The sequence below is a fragment of the Cervus elaphus genome, chromosome 24 (assembly GCF_910594005.1).
Source record: "Cervus elaphus chromosome 24, mCerEla1.1, whole genome shotgun sequence".
NCBI lineage: Eukaryota > Metazoa > Chordata > Mammalia > Artiodactyla > Cervidae > Cervus > Cervus elaphus.
The window spans coordinates 22214881-22242450 of NC_057838.1; the positions used below are offsets into that span (position 1 = coordinate 22214881).

A 27570-nucleotide genomic window follows, 5' to 3' on the forward strand; every position below is an offset into this window, starting at 1 on the left:
CGCGCACACACACACACACACACGCACACACGCACATCGGTTGTCAATGTTGTAATTGAATATTTTCCCATGTGAAGGGAACAGGGCCACTTAGACTTCTCTAATGTGTTTGACTATTAAAATATTTTCGACGAATGTGTTACACATAAAACATTTCATCCTGTGATGCACAGCCACGTTTCTTTGTTAAGATGTATGCATGTTGATGATCATCTTTCCATTATTCAGGATGAAATTCAAAGATGTCCCTTGCTGCTCCTCTGTGTCTAGCAGAATTGAATTCTTCATTTGTGTATATTTTGGGGGAGGAAGCGGGGAGTGATTAAGCTGAACTGCTTGGAAGAAAAGTAATATATCTGGTTTCAAGAAACTGGCAGTGAGAATAAAGCACTGAAAATACTTCTGGATCAAAAAGATAAAAAACATAATAAAGCATGCTCATCTTTTTCTAAGCTTCAGGTGAGAAAAAAAACTAAAATGGGAACCAGTTGAGTAAGACAGTTTGATAGTCTTATGCAATGGTGTTTCACTCAGCCATTGGTGTTTTTGAGTCACTGAGTCATGTCCAACTCTACGCGACCCCATGACTGCAGCCGGCCAGGCTCCTCTGTCCATGAGATTCTCCAGGCAAGAATACTGGGGTGGGTTACCATGCCCTCCTCCAGGGGATCTTCTGACCTAGGGATCAAACTCACGTCTCCTGTGCATTGGCAGGCAGATTCTTCACCACCGGAGCCATCACGGAAGTCCCTCTCAATTCATGAGCTTTGTCTGTCTAATCAAGAACAATGAGGAGCTGGTTCAAACTTTTGGAAGGATTGACTAGGGGACCCCAAGACGGACTGGAAATGATAGTGCTGTTCTCTACACATGAACGATGAGTGCCACAGCAGATAGCTGCTATGAATTGTGGGAAAACACTTTTTTTAAACCTAAGAAGAGAAATTTTTTTTTTTAATCAAGAAAAAACATTAGATTTGATTTCTCTGCTTTTTGGAATGATAAACAGACAGTAGAAATAACTCATGGACTAAAGTCTTCCAGGAAAATAATGTAGGCATGTAGTGCTTGCTTCAGCAGCACATATACTAAAAAATGCAGGCATGTATAATGCATGGCCACGAGATACATAGTAAACTCTAGTTGTCATTAATTTAATAAATAGTGTGACCTTTTGCAGCTTTGAGGAGTTTTTCTTAGAGTTACATCTTCATCTTGATCCATTGAAAGTAATTCATCACCACTTTAAATGAAGGTCCATACCATATTACTGTAGTTTCATTCATTTTGTGGCTAAGAAATAATATTGCTGTGATGTTAAATTAGTGGTTAAAAGGATTTTTAAAAGCTTTAATATGATAGTGCATTACTGGTAATTTTTAGTGCAGTCACATGTAATATTTCGGTCATAAACTACAGTTTGCATGAGTTTAAACTGAAAATTACTCCTTACCTCTAGATAAGTCTCTATAAAGTCAACCTGGAAAAATCTTATTATGTTTATTTTATTCCTTTTATGCAAACTTCAAATGGTTACTTTATAATCTTTCAAAATACTTTTGGTAAGTCAAGAAATGATTAGTTATTTGTACTATTAATTTCTAATGTTTGAATACAAATTTTTTTGAAAACAGTTGTGGATGATGCCCTTTGCATAATTTATATCAGAGTAACAAATATCATTGCTCTCAATAATATTTACATTATTGATTCAGACAAGCTCCTTTGACTACCCCTGCTTAAGTGATGGATGTGTTTTTCCTGAATATGTCCTGCTGTGAAATAAAAATAAGCCAGCACTATGAAGAAATGCAAATGAAGTTTCAAAAATAATGGTTAAATAGCTCTTGTGTAACTGTAATGACACTTTAAACTGAGAAGTTCCCATACTAAAAAAGTTAAAATTCCCATTTCCACCTCTTTTCCTCCAATGTGAAAACCTTTTCTTTAATGACACCATTAGTTTTGGTCAGCTTGCAGTCAAACATAAATCTGATTTTTAAAGATGTTCCTAATGTTCTGAATTTGAATTTATGTTCCTACTAACCCAGCTCTACCCTGTTCTGTTTTACAATTTAAACATTTATGAATTTATGACTGCATATCTTAGTGATTCTTTGATCTGTCCCTGAGTTACTGTGACTTATATACAGCTGTGCTAAATTTTCATACATTCATACACTGAGTCATTTATTCACCCAACCAAATGCCTCCCAATGCCAGGCATGGTTCTAGGCACCAAGGATACACTATTTAAAAAAGCAAGATCCCTACCCACATGGAACTTGCATTCCATCTCTAGTTAGTATGCTGAAATCTCAGTCTAAATATTTTTCTCCTGAAAGAGGACTTTGCATGCGTGCTCAGTCACTTCAGTCGTGTCCAACTCTTTGCAACCCTATGGACTTTAGCCCCGTGGGCTCCCCTGTCCATGGGATTCTCCAGGCAAGAATACTGGAGTGGGTTGCCGTTTCCTTCTCCAAAAGAAGAATTTAGTCTGAAGCAAATTCACCTTATGTTCAGGGGTGCCATTTCATTTCTAAATGAACATTTACAGATGATTAGCAACAAATACAATAGATAGATCTGTATGTTTAGCTGTTCTCCAATCATTTCATTGACTAGAGTTTTTCAGATGTTCAGAGCTCAGAGCTATTAGGAGAAGATTAATTAGCATTGCTACCGTTAGCATTTGTGTTCAAGTTAATATCTTAATTTTCCTTGTTACATAAAAATATGTACATAACAATATCTGAGTGGTTAAAAATGTTGGGAAGCTTTAAAAAAACTCCTGGAGAATTCTTCTCATTTACAGTGGCCTGTAGCTATTCATGCTACTATAATATTGTCAGACTTTATAGTGTTATAAGTAATTGAAGGGTCCTGTGACTGGGTTCCACCAAAATATATTTAATTTCTTTACTGTCAATGATCTCTTCATTATAAAGTGCAAATTTACTCTGTCTCCTTAGTGCTCTGATCTTAAAATGTCATATTCGCACATCCAGATTGCTATATTTTATTCCATGTTAATTCTGGTGGATAACATTTACATTAATATTGAAGATGATATGATGCAGGTTTTCTGTGCTTTATCCTGAGGTGTGAGGCCCTCCAGCCGACTGAGTACAATGAAAGCAGAAAGAGACTGTTCACTTCTCTGTAAGGAAGTAAGCAGGCTATTTGATGCCTGTGGCTTAGTGGAAGAATATATAAACTGGAGTCAAGAGTCACTTGAGGGATAGTTTCCTTATCTGTAAAAGAGGCAAAAAAAAAAAAAAAAAAAATTGTTTCTCCTACATCAAAGTTTTATTGCAAAGACTGAATGAAAAAATGCAGAAATTACATCTGATTCCAGAAGCTATAACTGGTATTATTTCAGTTTTCTAGTTTTGTCTGCTCCCCAGTATTATAATAACTGATATATGAGTGCTTAAGGAGACAATATTTCTCAACAAGGTTTGAATTATACACTTAAACTGCTCCTTTGATTTTAAAGTGTTTGCTTATTTGGGAGCTATAAGGAAACAATGAGATTCTCTTAATTACTGGCCACTCATATTAAACAACAGATGCAGTGATTTGGCTTCCTGATGACTGAACGCATACTGAACCCAGGGGAGCACAGAAAACCCACCTGGCTTCAGAAGTAATACATCAGACCTGAGGGACACCTTTGAGAGCCATCAGTTACAACTGCTCCTATACTAGAGAGGGACATTTTAGCACTTCCTCTGTGATTAACCGAAGCACAAGCCATTCACCAAGTTCTCTGGTGTGCAGGGACACTGGTGGGAAATGAACAGGGTAGTGGAGCCCTTTCCTGTAATAATACAAGATGATTAAGAGGATCTTTAAAAAAATCAATTGACGAATCAATATCATGTAACTGCTTCTAGCATTTTTCCCATGCTAATCAGGCATTAAGTTGTTTAAGCTAAACATCTCCAGTTTCCCCCAGTTACTGAACTGATTTACAAGACATGATCAAGGATGTCAGTCTGCTGGAGCCAGATTCCAGAGCATCTGTCATTAAAGAAAGATGGAAATAATTCATAGACAGCTCTCTCTCACTGCACATTCAGAAGCTCTCGAAAGGAAAAATATAATAGGAAGTATTCTCCTAGGTTTAATATAGTAATCCCAGTTTCTAAACATATATAGAGAATAAAGGTGGGGACTTAATGAAATTCAGGAGTGACAGAGGTCAAAATAACTATAGAAAATAGAAAATGCACACTATATATTTTCAGGCCTTTAAAATTTTGTTTTAACTTCCACCATGGTGAACAGCATGCAGCAAACAAGACTGAATTCCAAACAAAGCAAAGGTATCGTAACGACACATGTGAAGTGACGTAGTATTACCTCCATATATTGCCAGCAATTCTAGTATCAAAACCATGTGTAAACTTTTTCTTGAATGCCACTGTGGGGGAAAAAAAGAAAGAACACTAAGAAATAACTTTAAACAGGGGAAAAAACTTTTTTTATTGATATGTTTTACTTTGCTGGCAGACCAGAGCAAAGGTTTTGTGAACATTTAAAAGATGAAAAAGGTGAAGAATCCCAGAAGCGGTTTATCTTGAAGCGAGATAACTCTAGTATTGATAAAGAAGACACTCAGGTTGGTTCTCAAGTTTGAGAGTGGCTGACGTTGTTGTTTTTGGAAGGTGGGCTGCCTGATGTTCTTGTCGTTCTTCTGTTGTCCCTGCTCCCCCCGCCCCAAATCTCCCCTGCCTCTGAAAAGAACCCCCACCCCAACCTCCTGTCCCCCTCCCCTACCTCCCCCTTTGGCATTCGGTGGGTAGCAAAAGACCACGTCATGGTTGCTTCAGCGCTGGCTCTGTGTTGGGCTGCATGGGTGGTGCTTGGCGCAGGCTCTGCTGCATGCCTGGGGGGGGTTGGGGGTGCCGCAGGCTCTGAGCTGATGGGAGGAGCTTTGTCAGTTGCATTTCCAGGCGTCTGTGTAACTCTGGCAGTCGTTCCCCTCCCTACAGCTTTACCCTTCCGTTGTGCACATTGCGCTGGATTGTCAATACGGACCGCTGACCAGCTGCTGTAGCTGTAAACAACAAACCTTGTTATGGTGAGGCCAGGTGCATTTTGCAAACTCTCCCAAAATAAGTCTTCACAACAAAGAGTCCAGTTTATGTTGTAGTCCCCCGACCCCTTCCCTTGTTTTAACTTCCATATCAGTCGTTTGCTTGTTTTGCACGAACTGTAGCAGAACTTCCTCCTTCCCTGTTTTTTGCTTGTGACAAAACATTCCATTGTTCTAGAATAACTTTATTCAGGAGAACTCGACAAGGCTAGAGAGACTTTTCTCTGGGTGGAGGGGGTGGGTTCCAGGGTGATGAAGAAGAAAACTTAAGTAAATGGCGAAAGAAAACACATTTTCAGTGATAAGGAGAACCGTAGAAAGTCATACAAATGCCATTACAATTACGCTTCCTGTCTCTGACAATGAAAATAGAGCTTTTATGAAAATGACTTTGCTTTAGAATGCTGAAAGGTAAGACAATCTGCATCACACTCAAGTTATTATTTTAATTACCTACAGTGAGTCACTGTGAGCCAGTATGTGCATCTCTGACTCTTTAAAAAAAGCCGCAACAAAAAACTGTCCATCATTTGTATCTCATCTCCTCCCCCCGCCCACCACCCCTGAACCACACCATGGCTTGAGTTGACTTTGACACATGTGCCCATGTCGTGTACTTAGTGGATGTTTGTTGAATGGATGGATGGATGGATGTGGTTAGTGCAGGGCGTTTGGGAGAGGAATGGCAGGGATAAGATGCAAAAGCAATAGGAACACAGGAAGTGACTCAAATAGAAGGCAGAAGAAGAGCAGTCCTCATGCTGGGTTCTTTGAATTGTTAGTTTTCTTGATACTGACCCTAATCCAGACAGGCTTTTTGAATTCAGTTCCTCCTTTTATCCCAGCTGCAATTCACAGAGTAAGTCGCTGAGTGAATAAAAACACAAATTAGGATGCAGAGAAATGGCATCCACACCTTCCTTTCTGCCCCTTCCTACTCTGTTTCTCTGACCACAAGTTTTCAAAGCCATTTATTCTCGTGGCCACCTTGAACTTGCCACTTCCTCTTTTTTCACCACCATTCTGCCTCCTCCTGGGGCATCACATCTTTGCTAAGGAGACAGAACCCATCACATAGCAAATGGGCTGAATACCTGAGGCACATTCAGAGCTTACCTTCCAGAAACACCAAGCTATTTGCCTCCAACCAGGAAACAGCCAGGAGTAACAGCACCCCTGCCATCACATGGCACACACCCCACACACATCACCCACCACGACTTCCTCCAGGACCAGAGGGAGTAAGACTTGTCAAGCCCCATTTATTTAAGTGAACATTTATTACTCTCAGCTGCCAGTTTTTCTTGACTGCAGATTTCCAACCGCTCACCTTGGGTAACCCTCCTGATTTCTCTTTTCTGTTCAGCAAAACAGAATGCATCCATTTAGAGATGACAGACGAAGTAAATCAATTGAAGAGAGAGAAGAGGAGTATCAGAGAGTGAGGGAGAGAATATTTGCACATGATGTGAGTAGTTGTTTTCATTGCCTCTTGAGTGCGGTCCCTCTGTCAGCAGTAAGGCAGCCTCGTTCCCCAGACAGGAAGCTGATAGGAATGAGGGAAGCTGGAGGCAGGGAGCTGCCGAAGGGCAGCGGACCAGAGGTGCTTCTGGAAGAGGACCTGGTTCAGGGAAGTGATGGAAAAATAGCCAGAGGTTTGTGTGTGTTCCCAAATATAGAGGTCCTATTTGGGGTCAATAAAATAGACCCTAAGTACAGAGAGAGGTTGCCAGCTTTGCAGAAGTCTCTTCATATTTATATTAGCCAACAGATACCAAGTGGTTTTCTTCTTAAGACCAACAATGTGCAGAAGAAAGAATTCCAAAGCAAGAGAAGAGTCAATTGAGCATACACACACAGAATTTCCTGCATTCTTAGCAAGTATGGACACTTTGTTATATCAAAGGTAAATACAGATACTCATCCCCTCCCCCACCCCATTTTCAGATAAAATTTGTTCCGTGACCCATTTTCAAGGGAATGATCCGAAAACAATTTCTTTTGTTCATATCCCAACAAAGAAAATGTGGTTGAGATTTTTTTTTTTTAATTCTTTTGCTCACTGTGGCCAAAATTTAATGCGATTAAATTCCGTACAAATTAAAAGGTGAAAAAAAACTGAATTTAGATGCAACAGGATGGAAAGGACAAGCTGTTGCTCTAGGCTTTCCCTTCTATGAGCGCATTTGGCAGGCTCCAAAAAATGCTGTGGGTTTTTCCCCCTGCAGAGGTATAGCCAGGAGCACCTTCGCGTAGATTCTCTGTGGCCAACACCTCTGTCTTTACTAAGTCACATGGGCATCTGACCTCCTGTGTGATTTGTTCTCATGATTTGTTCCTTTAAAAGCCATTTAGACACCTAGGCGGAGGAGGCGATGGCACCCCACTCCAGTACTCTTGCCTGGAGAATTCCGGGGATGGGGGAGCCTGGTGGGCTGCCATCTATAGGGTCGCACAGAGTCGGACATGACTGAAGCGACTTAGCAGCAGCAGACACCTAGGCATCCATGCTTAACATGGAAGGGGCCTGCTATCCCCGAGGTTTTAAGCCCAAGCTAGCCTCCCTGATCTTCCACCTTGTGCTGAATCCTTTAATATGAACTACAGAGGAAATGACACTCTGCACTTCTTTCACATGCATGCGGATTTCTGTCATCTGCTCTAGAACCTCTCTGCCTTTCTTAGATACATTAAAATACCATTTTGAATTGAATAGCCTGGTCCAAAGCTTGCAAATTAGGAGAGTGTGAGAGAAGGAGGTGAGGTAGCCATTGTTCAATGATGTCCAGGGACAATTCTAGAAGATTCTAGAAAACCCGTTAATTATGGTCAGAATTCTTGATGGTGCAAAGGACAGCCTGACACGTGGTAGACCTTTCCTTGTGTTTGCTGGATACAAGAACACAGTAATGAGAGGCTCTATTCTAGTCATAATACTGTAATAAACCTATCTTGGATTGGAGACAGAGTATTCCTGTCTGATGACCTTCAAGATGAGAAATTTTTCTGAAAGAGAATTTATTCTCTATTCTCTTTTTCTCTCTCTCCCTCTCACACACACACACACACACACACACACACACACACATTCTCCCTCTTAGTCTAATTCTGGCAAGCCATATAGTTTATGAATGAGTTGTTACATTATAAAGCAAAGAGTAGTCACCCACATAATGTACAAACATTATGCTTTTTTTCTTTGTCACGTTGCCAGACACTCAAGAGCCAGTCTACAGCAACTAGCATCACTGCTGCGTGCCTGTGATGAGGGTGACACTTACCCTGCCATCCTTCATTTTTGTATTCTCATGCCCATAGGAGGTCATCGAAGGGAGGAGGGGTCAGCCTGACTCCTAGTCCACACTGCATTTCCTCACATCCCTGTTTAGGAGATTTAAGAGTAAGGAACCTGGGTTCCAGGCTGAAGATTGGAGGCAAGGGTTGCTATTTAAAGCCTCTGTGGCCACATGCTGTATTATTATTTTTTTAAACAAGTAAAAGCAGACCTAAATGTGAGACAGCCTGAATGCAAAGCTGTTGTCATAGCCCTTTTATTCCATGAAATATTTTCTTCAGCCTTCTCTGCAATGCTGTAGCTGCTTCTCCTTGTGGAGAGGAGGTGTAAACACCTTTGATAGACTCTCTGGTGGCCACCACTTCTGGTTTTACTAATTCAGGTGGGAAACTGGCACATTTCTGATGCTGATTTTCACTTGATCTCCTAGGGCAGTAGGTTTTTTTAATTGGCTTTCTGTACTCAGAGAGCTTCCCAGGTGGCTCAGGGGAAGAATGCCTACCAATGTAGGAGATGCCCAAGACGTTGGTTTGATCCCGGGGTTGGGATCAAATCCAACTGATTCCCTGGAGAAGGGTATTGCAACCCACTTCAGTATTCTTGCCTGAAAAACTCCATGGACAGAGGAGCCTGGCGGGCTACAGTCCATGGGATTGCAGAATCAGACATGACTGAGTGACTAAGCGTGACAAAAACAACCCAGAGTGTACTCATGAAGGGCTTCAGAGATGACTGAAAATCCTTGTTATCACCTGTAAAATATTACATTCATGAGCATATGTACATTTTTCTAAGGATAAACTCTCTAGTGTTTATCATATTCTAAGTTTTCATGACACTTGAACAACCATGAGCCACTGTCCTAGAGGGAAATAAAATGCCAAACGTCTCTCTCCCTTGTCTGATAGCTCTTGTAGACACAATGCAGTCATACTACTGCTGGTGGTCCCCAAATTTGGCAGCTTAAAAAAGGGAAACAAAAAGCTTCTCATCTCACAGTTTGCAGAGCTCAGGAATGTGGGAGTGGCTTAGCTGAGTGACTCTGTTTCGCGGTCTCTCTTGAGGCTGCAGTCGGGCTGTCAGTTTGGGCTGGAGTCATCTGCAGATTTGGTGCCGTGGTCTTCTACTCCAGGAATCACTCAACGTATCGCCAGCCCTCAGTTCTTGGCTGGCTGTCAGCTAGAGGTCTCAGTTCTCACAGTGAGGTGGGGCTCTCTGTAGGCTTGCAGGTGTCCTCACACATGGCAACTAGCTTTCCCTGGAGCAAGTGATCTGAGAGGGAAAGAAAAAGGGTCCCAGATGGAAGCCACGGTACTATAAGCTGATCTTGGAAGTGACACATATTCCCTTCTGCTGTATTCTTTCAGACACACAGACCAGCTCTGCCGCACGTGGGTGGTACCACACAGGCAAGGGTCCCTGGGGGCCACCCTGTATTAACAGGATATTACCATATTCTCTGTTAAACACAACTCAAGGGCACAGCAGCAATATGAACTTTCTCAAATACATGCGATAACATAAAGACAGGGCCCACTAGGGAGCCTTTATCTGTATAATTCCAGATTCCCAAATGATCATTACTACCCAAATTGTTAAGGTACACAAGATAATAAGTATATTAACTCATTTATAAAACAAATGCAAGGAATCCAGCATAAGGAAATTAAGTTATAGACATATAATTTTTTCAAGCTGGTCTTTAATTTAGCATCCACATAATTTAAAAACAGAGGTAATAAAACCAGCTTCCTTTGCCAGTTATTAAGTCGTAGAGTAGTTCAAACAGGTTCAAATGTCAATATACTTAAGTAGGATTATTTTTTCTACTTGAAGTTACAATAGGCATTTATAGAAAAATACTTCCTCATGTATATACTTAAGCAAAACCCAAATTTCTTTTAAAATTAGAAGTGTTCTTGAATATTTTACAAATGTATCTTGATGGCTAAGGGATGCATGTATGTGTGTGCGTGTGTGCTTTTGTACATAGGTGCATAATCAAAATACACAGATTTGGGGATTTTCTAGAAAAGGCTTTTCAAATATAGTTTGAGAATTTGGGTATCTTGAAATAAGACCAATTCATCTGTTATTTGAGAACTAAAATGTTAAAATTCAGAGCACACAACAATTTAGTTCTCAAATAATAAACAAGTATACTTTTGAAGTCAGAAATATTTGAAATATAACTCTTCTTTCCCTTTGGCAAGCATGTCAACTTATTTTATGATTAATCCTATGTGATGTTGCTTCCTTTAGGAAGGTTAAGTAGATAAAGCAATATACTTGAGAAGGACCTGTTTTGCCTAGGGGGTAATTTTTGAAGGATATTTATGTGTAAATAGGGATTCAAGGAAGATTTATCTTTGGTTTTCTTCATGGAGAGCTGATGACGAGGGTGTGAGGTACCACCTGGCTTGGGGGTAGCATGTGGAAGAGAATTCTATAAGCCATTAGGCAAAAACATTTTTCTCCTTTTCAAAAAAGCCCTTTATGTATATATCTGAGAATGCATATACCTCACAGCTCTGAATGCTGGACTTAATTACTGTGATAATTTTATCTTTCTCTGCTATTAAAATTTGTAAGTTATTAATGCTTCTTTTAATACACACACACACATGTGCATGCACGCACATACATTTTCATCAGTTACTGAATCATAACCCATAATTGTCTTTGTCTTTATGAAAAGTGTAGTGGATGGATGATGAGATGGTTTTTTTTTTTTTTTAAGGACCTTTCCACAAAAGTCAGGAAGATGCTTTGGAGATGGGTTTTTAGAGAGCATCATCTTTAATTTGCACGTGCCTTAGTTTTTAGTTCAAAGAGTTTGGGCTGCTTCCCTTACCAAATGCTATTAGATGAACGAGTCCGAAGAGGTCAGCATGTCTTTGATAGCTCCTTCAAAGACATAGTCAAGTCTCAGTTATTCAGAATCAGCCAGAACATCCTAAATGTAATTGACCTCTTTCCAATCTCAAGAACTGAGTCGTAGCAAAGTATTAAATTCATTGTGGATATCTGGCATAGTCTCACTTTGTTCATATACCAAGACTTGGCTTAGACTTGACTCAAACCTGTTGGGAAACCCAACTAAAGGAAGTACAAACAATGGGATATTTAGCTTTCTTTAAAGAGATCCTCCTAGGAATAATGTCAGGGGCACATCATCTGTATTTGTTTCCCTTTATAAAATTAAATATCAAATTACTTTAAAGGTATTTTTCTGAAAAGCCTGTGGCTTAATTGGCTGTGGTTGCCTTTTGTTAAACAAACTTTTTGCACACTTCATCTTCAGGATGCATGTTAAATACGTAGGGGTTAAAACAGAAGTGATTCTAGAGATGCCCTCATTAAAATGCTCAGACCACTGAGAAAAGGACATTTTGCCCAAATCTAGTCCTTCAGCTTATGAAAGGAAATGATTTCTCTGGTAAAATGTAGCAAGAAACCAACATCCTGCCCGCCTCTGAGAGGTGGTTACATTAATAGCATTTTTAATTGAAAAATTCTATATTGAAAGTCATTATTATTTCTTAATTTTTATGTTATTTTCTCTTACAAATGAGCATATTTTTGATCCCTTTAGGAGAGGAACTTACTCATTATTTAGAAAATCCACACACATGTTATCTGTGTTTGCGGTTAAAATCTTAGTGCTTTGAAAACGGTTTTATGTTAGTTCCTAAGCACAGTTGTATTTTACGACTGTTGTACCATATTTTGTTAATACTTCTCTTTTTGCTTGTTAAAATTTAATTTGATCCGCCTTTCCCCAGCACCTAATGATAACGGGAATTTTATCTTCCCTACGTTGTGTATTAAACTCAAGATAGCAGAGACATGAATACTAGAGAACGGAAGCTAAAAGGAAAGTGGCTGGGTTGTTTTGTGTGAAAAGCTGAGACGTATTAGATGGGTTTGCCATTCTTCCCCGATTAGCTTCATTTTGTTCTCACTTGTTTTCTGAGCTCCTCCCTCCCTCCCTCCTCTGCTGACTCCCCGCCGGCATTGGTTGAGGACATCTCTTCAGTTTTGAGAGTCTCACGGGCCATGTGTTTACGTTGTGAGAGTTCAGCGGGGCCAGATCCTAGCTGCAGGACTGTGGTTTCACAGCGCGCCCATCCTCAGGCGGATGGTGCCACGTCTGCACGCTCTGCCTTCATCCAGCATGGGCCTCCGGTCCAAGATGGCGGCTGGCTCTCGGCGCCCCTGAGGAACCCGCTAGCTCAGGGCCTGTAGCTCACAGGCGTCTGCCGCAGTTTCATTCACAGCACCTCTCTTCTTCCGACTTGATGTTGACTGGGCTAAATCTCTTTGAAACCTGGAGACACCATGATGGGAAAGTTGACACTTCTAACTCTAACCTTTTTGTTTTTCTTCTTTTTTTTTTTTTTCTAAAAATGCTGCACAGTTTTCTTAATTTTTTTCCTCTTGGAGGAAAAAATAGTTTGAAAATCAGGCCAGGATTTGGGCTCCCTCAGCGTATCCTGAACTTCTGATCCAATGCCTTTTTTTGTTTGTTTGTTTTTCAGTCAGTTTGCTCCCAGGAAAGCCTCTTTGTGGAAAACAGGTAAAATGAAATTTGCTTTTTCATGTCTTTAGAAGAACAGAGTCTGTCATGTGTGTCTTGTTTATTCATATATATATATATGCCATATATAAGTGTGTGCTTGAATATATGTATAAATACATATATCTATGCATGCACACATATATATGCTCACATATATGTTATTTAGCATATCCAGAAGCTATTTAATTTAGGAAAAAAGTCCTCTCAGTTATTTCCAAATATAGCTTTCAACGGTTTCCTTATTTAAAGTCTCAACTTCTGGTCCTAACAAAGATATAAATCTGTTACCTTCCCCAGGCATTAAAAAGTATAACTGTTGAGACAGGAACTTGCAGTTTCATTGGCTTATTGAATAGGCTGCTAAAATCGCTTGTGTATATGGTATTATCGGCCACTTCGTGTGCCCCTTCATTGTATGTAGCTACACAGATAATAATTTGAATAATGTTGTTTTATGTTTCTCATTCTAAATAATCTACTGGTTTTCATAAAAGGCCTAACTTGGAAAACTTAGCTAAGCTGCTCTAGTTTGTAGAGTGTACCTGGCTGGGTGTTAGTAGGGAAAGGGATGGTTATGACATGAATGGGTTAAAACATTTATACAAAGTCTTGTGTATAAGAGCAGAGGTTTTCAAATTTAGCATGTACCTTCTAAAAATAGTTCTAAACTGATATAGATATTAAAATGCTCCATTGGTTTAATTGCATATTTTCAAGGGGAATTAAGGAATTCCACATTAGCTGTACTGATCACATTAAAATACATCACAATGGGCAATTTGGATTGGAAATACGGTTTCCATTTTAAAAGGGGTGGTTAATTTCATTTCAGGTGTTGGCTTAATAGGCACCCCTATAAAATTGATTAAAACAGAGGCTATTTGATTAAATTCCAGTACTTAGAAAATTTGAACATTAGAGAGGATTGGTTTAAAAAATGCCATCATTCATATTAGCAGTTAGAACTCTTCAAGTAACTACCCTCAATTGAACAACCTCTTGTAGAAAAAGGGATGAGAGTAGTGAGCAAGTCTTTACAAGATATCTAAAAGCATCCTCAAAAATCCATACAGATTTCAACAAATATTCTGTATTTACAGTAAATTCAGAATCCCTGAGTTTTAACATCTTAGGTACGATTCTGAGGCCAAAATTCTCTGTCCTTACCCAGAAGATGAAATGAGCATTTAGAATTCCGTTTAGTAGGACCCTCGTTCCCTAGTCTTCTGGCCAGTCATTTTCCCTGCTTACTCCCTAATCGTAATCATTTATTTGTGTGTTGTATAAAAAGACCGCTAGTGCACTTATGTCCCTAATATTCAAATTGGAGTATATTCATATAATTGGTCACTAATACTCATTGCATATGTTAAGAAGTCTTGACAGTCCCAGAAGGAAAAATCTGAGTAGATTCTCTATAAAAATAAATATATTTCTTGAGTACCTGCCTTTGAAAGGTCATATTTCACTATGCCCCCAAAAATAAAGAATAATTTTAATACTATCCAAAGAGAAAAATCACAACTGATACATTCAGTTACTTAAATATCTATTATATCTGTGTCAGTTACTTTGATTCTCCTCTCCTCTCCCATTCCCTCTGTCTTTTCTTCCCTTCTTTCTCCCTTGTCTAGGATCAGTGCCTTAATCCTAGGATATGGACAAATCAGGCTGCCATTCATTTATGAGGGAAAAATTCAACATCAGGCAAATAAACCATAGCCTATGGGGTTGATCTGCAAGACAGGTGTGCTGTAGTGGGTTCACATCCATTTGACATAGGGCATTTAGTACCCTTAGATTTCATATCATAAAAACCATGTTTTTCATTTCCAGTAGGCTCTTGGAAGACAGTAACATATGCAGTGAGACCTATAAGAAAAGACAGCTCTTTCGGTTGGTATGGTTTCCTTTTTTAAAACTGTGTTTTCAGATTATGTGCTGGAATCAATGTTGACTATAAGTGTATTAGTGTAAACTATCTCTGTTCATGAAAGGAAATATATTTGGTTATTTCTTTGTAAAGCTTGTTACCGAGCTAGCTTTGAAGCTTTATTGGGCCTGTAAGATACAGGACTGGCAAACCACGGCTTGGTCTATAGTCTTCCTCTGATTATCTGGGTTTTTCTCTGGGGCTGACTTTGGGAATACACCGACTTCACATTCCCAAATCAACTTTGCTAAATTACACTGAATTAATATTTCTCTGGCAGGTTGCAATTGTGTATATGTTCCCAATACTAGAATACAAATCCAGGATAACTATTTGAGTAGTTGATTTTTAGCCACTACTATCCATCATGATATTTCAAACAACATTTTTTCAAGCACAGATTTTATTTCTAAAGAAAGATATGGGATTGTCTCCAATTATATTGAATTACATAAAATCTAGATCTGTGTAGGGTAAGGGGAATGTGTGTATTTACAATAGATACATATAGTTTCATATATAATATATATGTAATTATATAAACATATATAAAGTTTTATGTAAACATATATAGTTTTATACAAGGCTAGAGAGTGCCAGAGAACTAAAGGGTCTATAGCCATTCTCTCATCACTTTATTAAAAGTATCTCTAGCATCCATTGTAGGGAAGTGGATATACTGTGCTATATATATATATGTATATATATGTAAATAATATTATATATGTGTGTGTATATTGAATACCTCACACATATATTTAGTATGTTAGTGTTTTTATGACTATTAGGGAAGGCAAAACAAACCAAACAATAAAAGTTATTGACCACTTAGAAGGAAGAAAATACCAAAAAAAAAAAAAAAGTAAATGGATTCTGGGCTTTGAATATATCTTTTTGCTGTAAATCTGAACTTATGACCCCAACATCAGAAAAGTTCATTCTTCTCTTTACAGTGTGGCAGAAACAAAAAACAGGATCTATTTTTTTTAAGCTTTTACTTTTCTAGGTTGAACAACATCTCTAACACCTTTCTCTTGTATCATTAGACAGTTTATTTTCATACTTGAAGATTAAGAAAATAACCTTGAATTTTTTCCCTTGAAAGCCCAGGAAAAGCCTATGATTTACCAGTGCTCATGCAGTCCCACACCATGGCTTGGTTTGTTGAGACCAGTAGAGATACAATTCTTGACCCCTAGAGGCATTTAGTTTGGGGGCTTCCCTTGTGGCTCAGCTGGTAAAGAATCTGCCTGCAATGCAGGAGACCTGGGTTGGGAAGATCCCCTGAAGAAGGGAAAGGCTACCCACTCCAGTATTCTGGCCTGGAGAATTCCATGGACAGTACATGGGGTTGCAAAGATAGCCCCAAATCTGGGTCCCTAGCCAGAACTACCTTCTACTAAGGTCAGCCATCGCAAATATAGATGCTATAACCCACCAAAATTTCCAAGCACAGAAACTCAGGAATGTGACTTAGTACAAAGCAATCCACACACTGATGAAAGTAATTCAAAGTCTACATCATACCTAACTTTGTTTGAAAAAAAAAAAAGCCATGTTCGGACATGAAGGAAAATAAAAATTATCAGTTACATTACTCAGCACAGAAGTAGAACTTCTGCTCTCTGACTAGTCTGGGGTCAAATTCTATATAGTTACATACAAGAGGGCCAGCGCCTCTTGGTGACCAAATATCGCATTATCATCATCTTCCTGATTCCCAGTTAGAAGGGAATCAGGACTGCGCTTAGGAGTGATGGGAAGGCGCTTGTGGATATAATACCTATAATCCCACACCCAAGTAGATATACAGTTCAACTCTGGACCTTACCCTGCCAGTATTAAGGTGAAAGATGGATAGAGCAGTAAAAAAGATGATTTCCGGGTATCAGTATCTAGAGACCATAAATTGATCATTTTAAATCTCATTAATGCTAACTCTCTAAAGCAAAAACTTAAATTCCATTTTTAAAATAAATGTACAGATCTTAACTTGGGTTGAGGATTTGAGCCAGTGGAGAGAAGGTAGAAGTTAAGGAAATCTTAGGTTGCCTTATTGGCCAGGGGATAAAATGAGTCTTAGAAGAACTACCCAGTGTTTTCGAAACATGCCAAAATGCTCTGAGAAATGGTGGCCGACACCTCCTTTGCAGAGAAAGGCTCAGCCATGCTGGCATTTAGAGGAAGTCTGAATTCCTCCCGTGGAGGTGAAGAGTTGATATGGAGAGAATAATTGAAGCAGAATTAGTGAAGATCACCCCTGTACGGAGAGTTGCCTTCTGACACATCCTGTATGCTAAGGACCACCTCAGATCTCTTCCTATAATAAATAGTCTATATTAGCGACAAGTGAGATTATTGTCACATCCCTGGTACATTCACTGTTGCTAAATAAAACTTTAGTTGGGTTTTGTCAAGGGTGGGTCAAATTAATCAGAATTATATGAGCAAAAATTGAAGCTGAATTTAGAGATTGAAAGGGAAATAATCAGATTTCCTCTACTCAGTCTCCTCTGGGCTACTTGAATTTCATAGGTGTTTAGGAACTAAAGTCAACTGGCTCTTGGTGAGTGTCTGATACTTCCTGCTCATAAAATAGTCTTCCTTAACAGTCCTCGTTTCTAAAACTAGCCCATCCCTGAGGTACTGAACACAGAGAGGATGTTTGTAAGAGAACATTCAGAGAAGAGAGCAGGGCAATGATTGCTTTGTTTTGTGAGTTTTCTGTTGCATTTCCTCCCTTCACTGTGCAAAATCTTCATGACAAACTAGCTGTTTTGTTTTTATTATCTCTTGGATTCATTGACCTTCTTAAGTTTTCATGAAATGAAAGAAAAAGTTAAGGCAAAATCTGAAATTTTCTGTATGCCTTCTGTACATTATGGTGGGTGAGTGTTTCAGTCAGATCTTTGTACTTTTAGCATCTCAACAGTCCATGATTGTCTTTAGAAGAATATTAATAAAGCTACTGTTCACATCTTAGAGGTTTGGATCAAGATTTATGTCACATCACACAGTGATATGAAATTAGGGGTTATATGTATTGCCCATGGTTTTTGTCCTCTTTACTTATTTATAGTCCATGAGAATCTTAGAATATTTTGATGATCCATAATTTCCAACTGCAGAAAAGGCTTTGAAAACAGTAACCAAGTTATTCTTTAAGCAATTGGAAACCAATGAAAATGCAAATTTCATCAGATTCCTCTGTAAAATACATGCAGCTTTGCACACTGCTGAGAAAGGCTCTCAAGTCTTCAAAATTGACTTCTGGCTATTGGATCTCTTCCAGTAAATTCAGTCTTTTTCTATTTGAATTTTGAACAAATGTGTCATTTCACCTATGGAGCTATTTTGTTATTTCCATTGATCTCTTTGGAAAGTCTCATGTCAGTGTAGTGTTTGCACTGTTGTTGTTATTATCACACGTTTTTCTATGTGAAAGGGATAAAGGGCTCTTTCCTCTGCCCATGAAGGTTAAACTCACCGGGCAGAATTCTCACCATAGGTTAATAGAGGAATTCCTGTGATTTCTGTGCCATCTGCCAAAGCCTTAATAAATGCAGATCTATATCTCTCATGAAGTTAGAAACTAAATTAGTAAATGGCTTCTTTGGAACTGTGTGTTCCATTTTTCTATGGTCCAATTACTTAATGCTCAAAAGAAAGACAGAGCTCTTTTTTCAGTGGGAGTTGCTTTTAGGTTCATTCAACATCATAATTGCTCTCAAACATCGATTCATGATTGATTTGGGTCCAGAGAATGTACCCCCCTCTCTCCTCTGCGTGAGAGAAGTTACCAATTATATTTTATATCCTATTGTTCTCGTTTCCCCTTCACTGGCAGAGGGATTTTGTGACATTTCTCAGTTTGGTTTTTCTGTGTGTAACATGAGCGTTCTGTGTGACGTGTTACTGTGTGTACATCAGTGAGGTGTCCGCGGTGTCCCTGGAAGCAGCAGGTGCCCTGGGAAGGGTTGACAAGAAGGCTCTTGCGTAGATGATACTTAAAAGAACCACCCCACTCGGTGTCCGTTCTTCTCACGGCATCTAACGTTGTCCCATGCATCTTTCTGGTGGCCGTGCTCCAGGGGCAACCGAGACGGCTCAGGAAGAGCTTCGGGAAGCAGGCAAAGCAGCTCCGAGAATGAGCTCAAGTGGTCTGACCACCAGAGGGCCTGGAGCAGCACAGACTCCGACAGCTCCAACCGCAACCTCAAGCCGGCCATGACCAAGACGGCGAGCTTTGGGGGCATCACGGTGCTCAGCAGGGCTGACAGCACGTCCAGTAGCAGAAGTACCGGGAAGCTGTCCAAAGCAGGTAGTTAGTACTGAATGGGTTTATGTGCTGCGATAGTTCCGGGTTCCATCCCAGCTGTATGGTCAGCGCACTGAGTTCCCTGAACTAAAGACGATATGCTATGCAGTGCTGAGTCGCTCAGTCGTGTCCGACTCTTTGTGACCCCGAGGACTGTAGCCCTCCAGGCTCCTCTGTCCACGGGGATTCTCCAGGCAAGAATACTGGAGTGGGTTGCCATGCCCTCCTCCAAGGGATCTTCCCAACCCAGGGATCGAGCCCAGGTCTCCCACACTGCAGGTGGATTCTCTTTACTGTCTGAGCCACCAGAGAAGCCCGTGATGATGAGGTGAATGTTATTAATCACTGGGTTAGCCAAAAAAGTCAGGAGTTGCCACTGAAATAACCATACTGTTGTCGCGAGTCATGTGCCTGGGGTTCTTGATTGAACCCAGTTCTTATCCTCAGTTTCCTTATCTGTAAAATGTAAGTGATAATAGAATGTTATTCTCACTTGCCTCGGTGAACTGTTGTAATTTTAAATTTGATCATTTATATAAAATCAGTTACTGAGGCACCTGCACAAGCCAAGTATTTAACCAAGGTTGGCTGTTTTTCTGCATTTAATATTATGATTTATTCTTTAAAACTACATTGTCAGATAATTATATTAATTGTTTCAGTTCTTGCTCTGGTAAACTCTTAGTATATGGCTCAGACAGTAAAGAATCTGCCCCAGGTTTCATTCCTGGGTTGGAAAGATCTCCTGGAGGAGGAAATGGCAACCCACTCCAGGATTCTTGCCTGGGAAATCTCATGGACAGAGATGCTGCTGGGCTACAGTCCATGGGACCGCAAAAAGTCAGACATGACTGAGCAACTAACACTTCACACTCTATTTAGTGTGATCTGGGGTAAGTTACTGAACTTATTTGTTTCCTCATTTGAGAAATAATCTCATAATTAGTCTCAAAATTAGTCTAATCATCGTACCTATATTGCAAGTTATTGCAAAGATTAATAATTAATATACACAAAGATATTCCAATCATGCTAGCCTTCAATAAACACTAATTATTGCATATTTTTATTATTTCTTTTTAATGTTTTGCAGTTAAGTAAAAAGAGCCTCAGAAAGTTTTCATTTCCAAGTAGCTAGGTGCGTGCATCGCTTTACGTTTTCCTATTTTTTTTTTTCTTACAAGTGAATAGTGATCTTCTGATAGAGCTGGTTTAGGTTTGCACGCACAGTCTTTGAGACATGCACAATGATGACAAATCTAGGAGAACCAATAACCTGAAACAACTTCACACTGATGGACGCATAACACCATGGGATTCATAGCAGTCTACGAGATATCCCTCATGGTCTGCTGTTTCTAGCTCTTCTGTCTCACAAGTATCCCTCACCATCATTTTCAAATTATTTTCAAATGGCCACAATCAAAAAACTTGAGAAAATCCCCAGAAGCTGACTGAGTGACCATTCAGGAGCCCTACATGAACTTTAAGTTTGCGATGTTAGCATGGAATTATTTTCCTTTGGTTTTGATTTTGCCTTGGAAGTTTGGAGGCCCTGACTCCCAGCTAGGGTTGAGAGTTGAGAGTTGTGGTCCAGTGATGCATCTGGAGGTCAGGATACACGGATCCCGGGTGTGGAGAGTGGGAGGCCAGGACCCCAGGGGAATGGTGAATGGACAACACCAACCAAAGGGTAAAAAACACATGCTATTCTCCACGGTGAATACATTCCCAACCAAGCTTCTCACAACTGCTCAGAGACTCTTTGTGAAATCTCGGCTCATTATGCTAATGGCTTAACATAATTATGTTGTTGACAAGTGCTTCCTAAGAAATTATCTTGTGTTTTCCTATATAGGCAGAAAATTAATAGCATTTAGTCTCAGTCACTACTTTACCCACACACACACACACCCACACACACACACACACACACACACACACCCCTGCTTCTTGGAAAGAGTCAGGTGGGGCCTGTGCTGCCTTTTGGCATTTTTATTCGCCATTTGGTGAATTCTTGGTTTCTTCCTATGATTAATTGCTCTTATACCCCACTACTGCAGCAACTGAAGTCAAGAAAATCCACTGTGGTACACTTGAGCTCTTGTAAACTAAGAAAGGTTAAATAGTTTTAAATCTCCTTCAAATGCAGAAACCAAGTACCTTAAATGGTGCACTTAAAAATTCCAGCACACCCAAAGAGCACTTAAGATTTTCAAATTAATCATTCTTCTCCACGCACCAACCACAAGTCATCTCCAAAGCAGACCTCTTTGGAAACATTTAAAACACTTCAAGAATGCTAAAATGCCATGTTCTTTGAAGAATGATTAGAAGCTGTAAGTGCTTCAGACTTTTTTTTTTTTTCTTTTCACCTAAGCATCTCCATTTGAAAGCCTGTCAAGGTATAGGAATGGCAAGAAAAAAAAAAAATTACAGGAGATCAAGATAGGATGTCAAAACAAACTTAGAATCTCCCAAGATGGTTTCACGAAGCAAAGCTGTCAATTTTGCTGTCATGGAGCTTCAGAATCGTTCCAGGTTTCCAGTTTTGTTTTTGTTTTGTTTTGTTTTTTACTTTATTGTTCACAGTGGAATGGCAAGCTCTCTTGACCTTTTTGAAACTCAGTCTGGAGTTATGATATTTAAGTGCTCCTGCTCCTCCTCTAATTACATAGGTTCTAGCTTCAAATAGATAATAATGAGATGCTTTCCAGATGGGAAACAGAGTTTCCTACATTTTGGGAAAAGCATGTTACTGAAGTAAAAATGTGCAAGCACATCCTCTTGAGATCTGGGCTGCATTTCCCCTCTTGTACCCTCTGCCTTGAGCACAGCCATGGTCAGTTACCAGGGGTCCAGCGAAGGTCTGTGGAGACAGCTAATTTCAGCATATCCTCATGGGGAAGAGGACTTGAATGGCTGCAGCCCCATTCTCTCTTGGTAGTGGCAATGGGTGAGAATTAAGAATACCATGTCATCTGTCTCTTTCCACGCTGGCTACACCATGTTGTGTGTGTCTGTGTTTTTTTTGGGGGGGGTTGGTTGTTTGGGGGAGTTTTTATTTTATATTGCAGTATAGTTTATTTGAAATGTTGTGTTAGTTTCAGGTGTTTAATTAAAGTGGTTTAATTACAGATATACACATATTCTTTCTTTTTCAAATTCTTTTCCCATATAGATTATTACAAAGTGTTGGGTAGAATTCCCTGTGCTATACAGTAGGTCTTTGTTGGTTATCTATTTTTATATAGTAGTGTGCATCTGTTAATCCCAGTCTCCTCATTTATCACCATTTATCACCATCCCCTTTTCCCCCTTTGGGAGCCGTAAGTTTGTTTTCAAAGTCTGTAAGTCTGTTTCTGTTTTATAAATAAGTTCATCTGTATCATTTTTTTAGAGTCCACATATAAGTGATATCATAGGATATTTGCCTTTCTGGCTTATTTCACTTAGTGTGATCATCTCTAGGTCCATCCATGTAGTTGCAAATGACTTTATTTCCTTCTTTTGTGTAGCTGAGTAATATTCCGTTGTAAATGTACCACGTCTTCTTTAGCCATTCATCCACTGATGGACATTTTGGCTGCATCCATGTCTTGGCTACTGTAGACTGTGCTGCTGTGGACATGGAGTTGAGAAATAAGTGGGTTACCTCTGTTTCTTTCCACACTGGCCACACCATTGCTGTTTGACTACTGTCCTTCCCTCTTGATGTCAGAGCAGGGCTTCTCGACTAGCTGCATCAAGATCACTGGAGAAGTTTGTCCAAGCACAGATGGCTTGTCTACAAACCAAGCTTGAGAAATAGCTGCTCTGGAAAAGTAAGAGCACCTTCTGCTTGGTTTTCACAAAATCGGCATGACCTGGCATCTTGTTTTCTGGTTGTAAGGGTATCCTTGCTGGCCTGTGCCCCGGGATATCTCTGGAGCCAATGCAAGACACGTCATCTTTCCATCACTTCCTCTTCTTTGTGTTAATGTTCATCACTATGCTAATGCATCCTGGATATTCTTTCCCTCGTTATTTCAGAAGTTTTAGTTCAGAGTTCCACTGAACTCTGATCCCTGGTTTCTGGAGACATTTTCCTGGATTCAGGAGGAAAAAATTCTCCTGTTCAGGGTCCCTGTAAAAGAAAAATTGTCCCTGATGAGTTAAACAGGCAAGAAAGACTTTACCCATAACTAATCCAGTGAGGTCAAGACTCTTGGAGTAGGAGAGAGAAACTAAACTCAGCCCTGCAGAAACAAAGACAGGACAGTCTGTAAGTGCTTGAGAGAAAGATGCTAGAGGCACTTACATAGGTGATGGGTCAGTTTAATTAGACCACTTGTGTTTACTAATTGGTACAGAGACTAGCAGAATAAGGCACCATTTTTTCTTGAGGATTACACTTCAAAGGCTTGGTTCCCACATCCTTAAGAAAGACCTTTCCTGGTGGTAAAACTGAAAAGAGGCTGGGAGAAGATTTACATTTTAAAGGAACACAGATACTCTATGAAAAGGGAGGAAAGGGGCCTAGAATCAGGAAGAAATCGATCTAAAGTGTATTAAACTGAGGGGAACTTCAAGGGCATCGTCCTCATCTCTACTCATCCTTTAGCCTGGTGACTTGCATTTTATAAAAGAAGACATTGAGATCTAAAAAAAAGAAGTCACTTCCGGAGGAAAATACAAGGAATTCTGACAGAACTAGAGCCAACACTCCCTCCCTGGGGAATGAATGGCTCACTCCCTTCTCCAAGGGAGTCCGCCCCCACGCTTCCCTTTCTGCCCCAGCCCTTCCCTGAATTTCCATTTTGTCTGCCTTGTGATCCCCGCCCCTGTCTCTTTCCATCTTTCCCTTTTCGTGTCTCCCTCTTGAGTGTTCACCTAAGGCTGTCACCCTGGTATCTTCTCTCTTCACCTCCCACCAGCTGCCCCTCCAGGTCCAACTTCCGACTTCTGAGCAACCCGTTGTGAGTAGTGTTGAATTTCTGGACAGTGTCTCCTAGAACTTGACTCAGGCCTGGTGAGGACCCTGGTCCCACCGGTTCTTGCTGGAATGACCCATAGTGTAAACACGTGACCTGTAGGCTTCAAGTGTGGTCCCTGGAATTGTGTTGCCTCTGTTTGAACTCAGGCTTCTCCACTGCACTTGGGAAATTTACTTAGCATCTCTGAGGATCAGCTCTCATCTGCAAAGCAACGTTGTTGTGCAAAGTAGATTAGATAATTCATACAGAATTATTAGCGTGGCGCTTGGTCACATTGACATACTGCTTAAATATTTGCAGTTGCTATCACTAAGTCCCTGAAAAAAGAAAACACAAACCACTGTCAGTGCCCAAAGTAGTAAAGTTCTCAAATATTAATTTTTTATAAAACTGTGATCACTTCTGCTCCCAGGCCTTTTATTACCATTGGTAGCATCCATTTTTAATCAAGAACTGCCATTAATTCTGGCCATATATAGGATACTGCTTTACCTGATTCTAGATGACCCATGTTCAGAAACTGTTCAAAGCTGATTAGACACCAGCCAGGCTGCATGATCATGGCTGAGCCAGCCCTTCAAAGCATCTCGCTGGTTCCATCTTTGCAAGTGTTGAGAGTTTAAGCCGAATTTACTTTTCCTTCTTCTCTTTCTTTTAACCTGTGGGCCCTATATTTACCTTGTCTCATCATTGTTCCTATTGAAGCGGCTGCTTTTTCTCAGCCAGTAGACAGAAATGATATTGCCAATCAATGATCAGTGGCCATCTTCCAAAAGCCAAGGTGAAATCATCTTTTGGATTTTATAGAGGCACATCCGTCTATGTGTATCAGTCCCCAGCACCAACACACATGCCCAGACTGGCCCTGGATTCTTTATTAGGCCCCAGTTTTTCTATCTAACCCATCAGCCTGGACGCAGGCTGAATCAGTTGTGTGTGACCTTCAATGCCTGGAGGCGGAAAGTGTTACTGTATTATTACTGTTGTTGGTGTTGTTGACTCTTTAAGTGTCAGACTTAGACTGTAGCATCGCATCATAGACACAAGTCCACAAACACACACTAGAGTTTGCAGTGAGCAGTGAATTCAGGATCAGACATGTTAGCCATGTGTTCCCACAACTACTCTTACCGTTTCCACATTTCCCTTTAGATCCTTTATTTTTCTGCCGATGTGTTTTTTTTTTAATTAATTCTTAATTAATTTTTACTGGAGTATATTATTTTACCATGTGTTCATCTCAACTGTGCAGAAAAGAGAATCAGCCATATATATATCCCAATATATATATATATATATATATATCCCACCTCTTTTGGATTTCCTTCCCATTTAGATCACCAAAGAGTGTTGATTAGAGATCCTTGTAGATTCCCAATTAGTTACCTATTTCATATATAGTATCAATACTGCACATATATCAATCTCAGTCTTCCAGTTCACCCCGCCATGTACCCATATATTATTCAGAACCGTATATCCATTAGTTAGATGGACCATCTTGAATTCACCTGAAACCTGATCATTCTGAATAGTCAAAAAAGCACAGAAGAGCCCCACCAAGAACACTGGTGTCGGTCAGTGTTGGGTCATGGTCGAGTCTAGATCAGTCTGCCAGGATCACGTCCCAGCGCCGTAGTTATCTACCTGTATGAGTTGGCTTGAGTTAGCTGCCTTCCCTCTGCTTCCATTTCCATCACTGTGTGTGTGGTCACAGTCCTTCAGATTACAGGCTTTACCAAGATGTCCACACATACTACGTACCCAGTAAATGTCACTATCCTTCTAATTCAGGATAACTTTTGACTTTTATTTTTATATACTTTTAGATGTCCCTTAAAAGAGTCAATGAGAAAATAATTTAATTATACTCCAACATTGATAATGCTCTACTTTGAGGGACAAGAAATGGTCTCTCTGAGAAGCACTGCACTGACATAGTCATGACTATTTTTGCCCAATTCTGAACTTGTTCAGTTCAGATAACTTAGTTTAGGATTTTAAGCCACTCTACCATGCTTGATTTGAATTTGAAAATAAATTCACACCTTGTATTCAAAAACAAAAATATTACCACACTCTCTAGTGGTCCCTTTTGTCTGCAATCACATTATATTCCTCTCACTTATTTTAGAAGTTCTCCAGTTTAAGGGCACATTTTAGAATCTTCAAAACAGTCTTAAATATTCTTTATATATGTATTAACCTTTAGTGACCCAGAACAATGAATTTTTAATGATATAAATCAATAGTGTGGGCTAATAGTTTTTAAAATTCCTTATACTCCATTCTTGCAACTTGTGATGTCACTCAATCCATTCATTAGTTTGAATCCACAGATGTAGAAATTTGGCTTGGGGAAGTTTCTCTCTGAGGCTCTGATTTAATATTCAGGGCCCAAGAACAGCCATGGGCAAGGGCGCTGGAGCTGCTGGCTCTGCTTGCTTCTGTCTTGTGGACTTGGAATGTAGCTTTTCTTGTCCACACTGGAGGAAAAGGGAAACAATTAGCGTTGAATTCCATCTCAGTGGCTTTTGCACACTGATCCTGTGTATTTGAAAAATCGTCAGTCCACAAATCCCTGCATGGTTCTGCTCTTGTGTCATCTGAAGAATGATCAATCATTATCGTGACGGCCAAGACCTCTTTGATTTACCTCTTGATCATATTAATAAGACTTCTGTGAATATGCAAGATCTGGTGCAGATCTTAAGCACTTTCTAGATCTTAATTAGAAGGAATGAGCCAGTTCTTCTACTCACATTTGAGGGGAAAGATCACTTCTGACTACGACCTTTCAAAATTCAGCTTTACGGATGTTGGAGAACTAGTACTTTAGAACTATCTGCATGACCACGGACTTCTCCTTAAATTGCAGTCATTTTAACTTCCATCCCAGTCATTTTAACTTTTATGTATTTATTTATTGGGCTACTGTGGACAGGAATTTGAGCAAAGTCTGGGAGACAGTGGAGGACAGAGGAGCCTGGCATGCTGTAGTCCCTGGGGCCACAAAGAGTCAGACACCAGGCAGGACTTAGTGACTGAATAACAACATTTGTTTGGCTTCATTGGATCTTAGTTAACAGCATGTGGGATCTTCTTTGAATCAGGAGAGATCTTTCATTGCAGTGCGTGGGCTCTCTGGTAGTGGTATGTGAGCTTATTTGCCGTGCATCATGTGAGATCTCCGTTCCCCCAACAGGGATGGAACCCATGTCCCTGCATTGCAAGGGGGATTCTTAACCACTGGACCACCAGGGATGTCCCCCAGTCATTTTAGTGTTGTAACTCAAGCTCAGTGAGACCTTTCCACATCATTCACTACTCAAGGAGACAGGAATTTGCAGGCACTGAGTTCT

The 27570-nt window shown here is 40.0% G+C and overlaps 1 protein-coding gene across 27 annotated transcripts in view; it reads left to right on the forward strand.

Annotated features, from left to right (window-relative positions):
* The window catches only part of ARPP21 (cAMP regulated phosphoprotein 21), a 160588-nt gene that overhangs the window by 65959 nt on the left and 67059 nt on the right, over positions 1-27570 (forward strand). For 10 of the 27 annotated variants that reach the window (XM_043886341.1, XM_043886339.1, XM_043886355.1 and 7 more), the window contains exons 10-14: positions 4519-4627; positions 6471-6572; positions 12941-12978; positions 14818-14877; positions 19006-19238. In XM_043886341.1, coding sequence (XP_043742276.1) covers positions 4519-4627; positions 6471-6572; positions 12941-12978; positions 14818-14877; positions 19006-19238 — 542 coding nt within the window. Of the gene's footprint in view, positions 1-714; positions 2036-4518; positions 4628-6470; positions 6573-12940; positions 12979-14817; positions 14878-19005; positions 19239-27570 lie in introns of those variants that run through there. The other 17 variants (XM_043886348.1, XM_043886365.1, XM_043886349.1 and 14 more) reach the window with 12 other exon arrangements.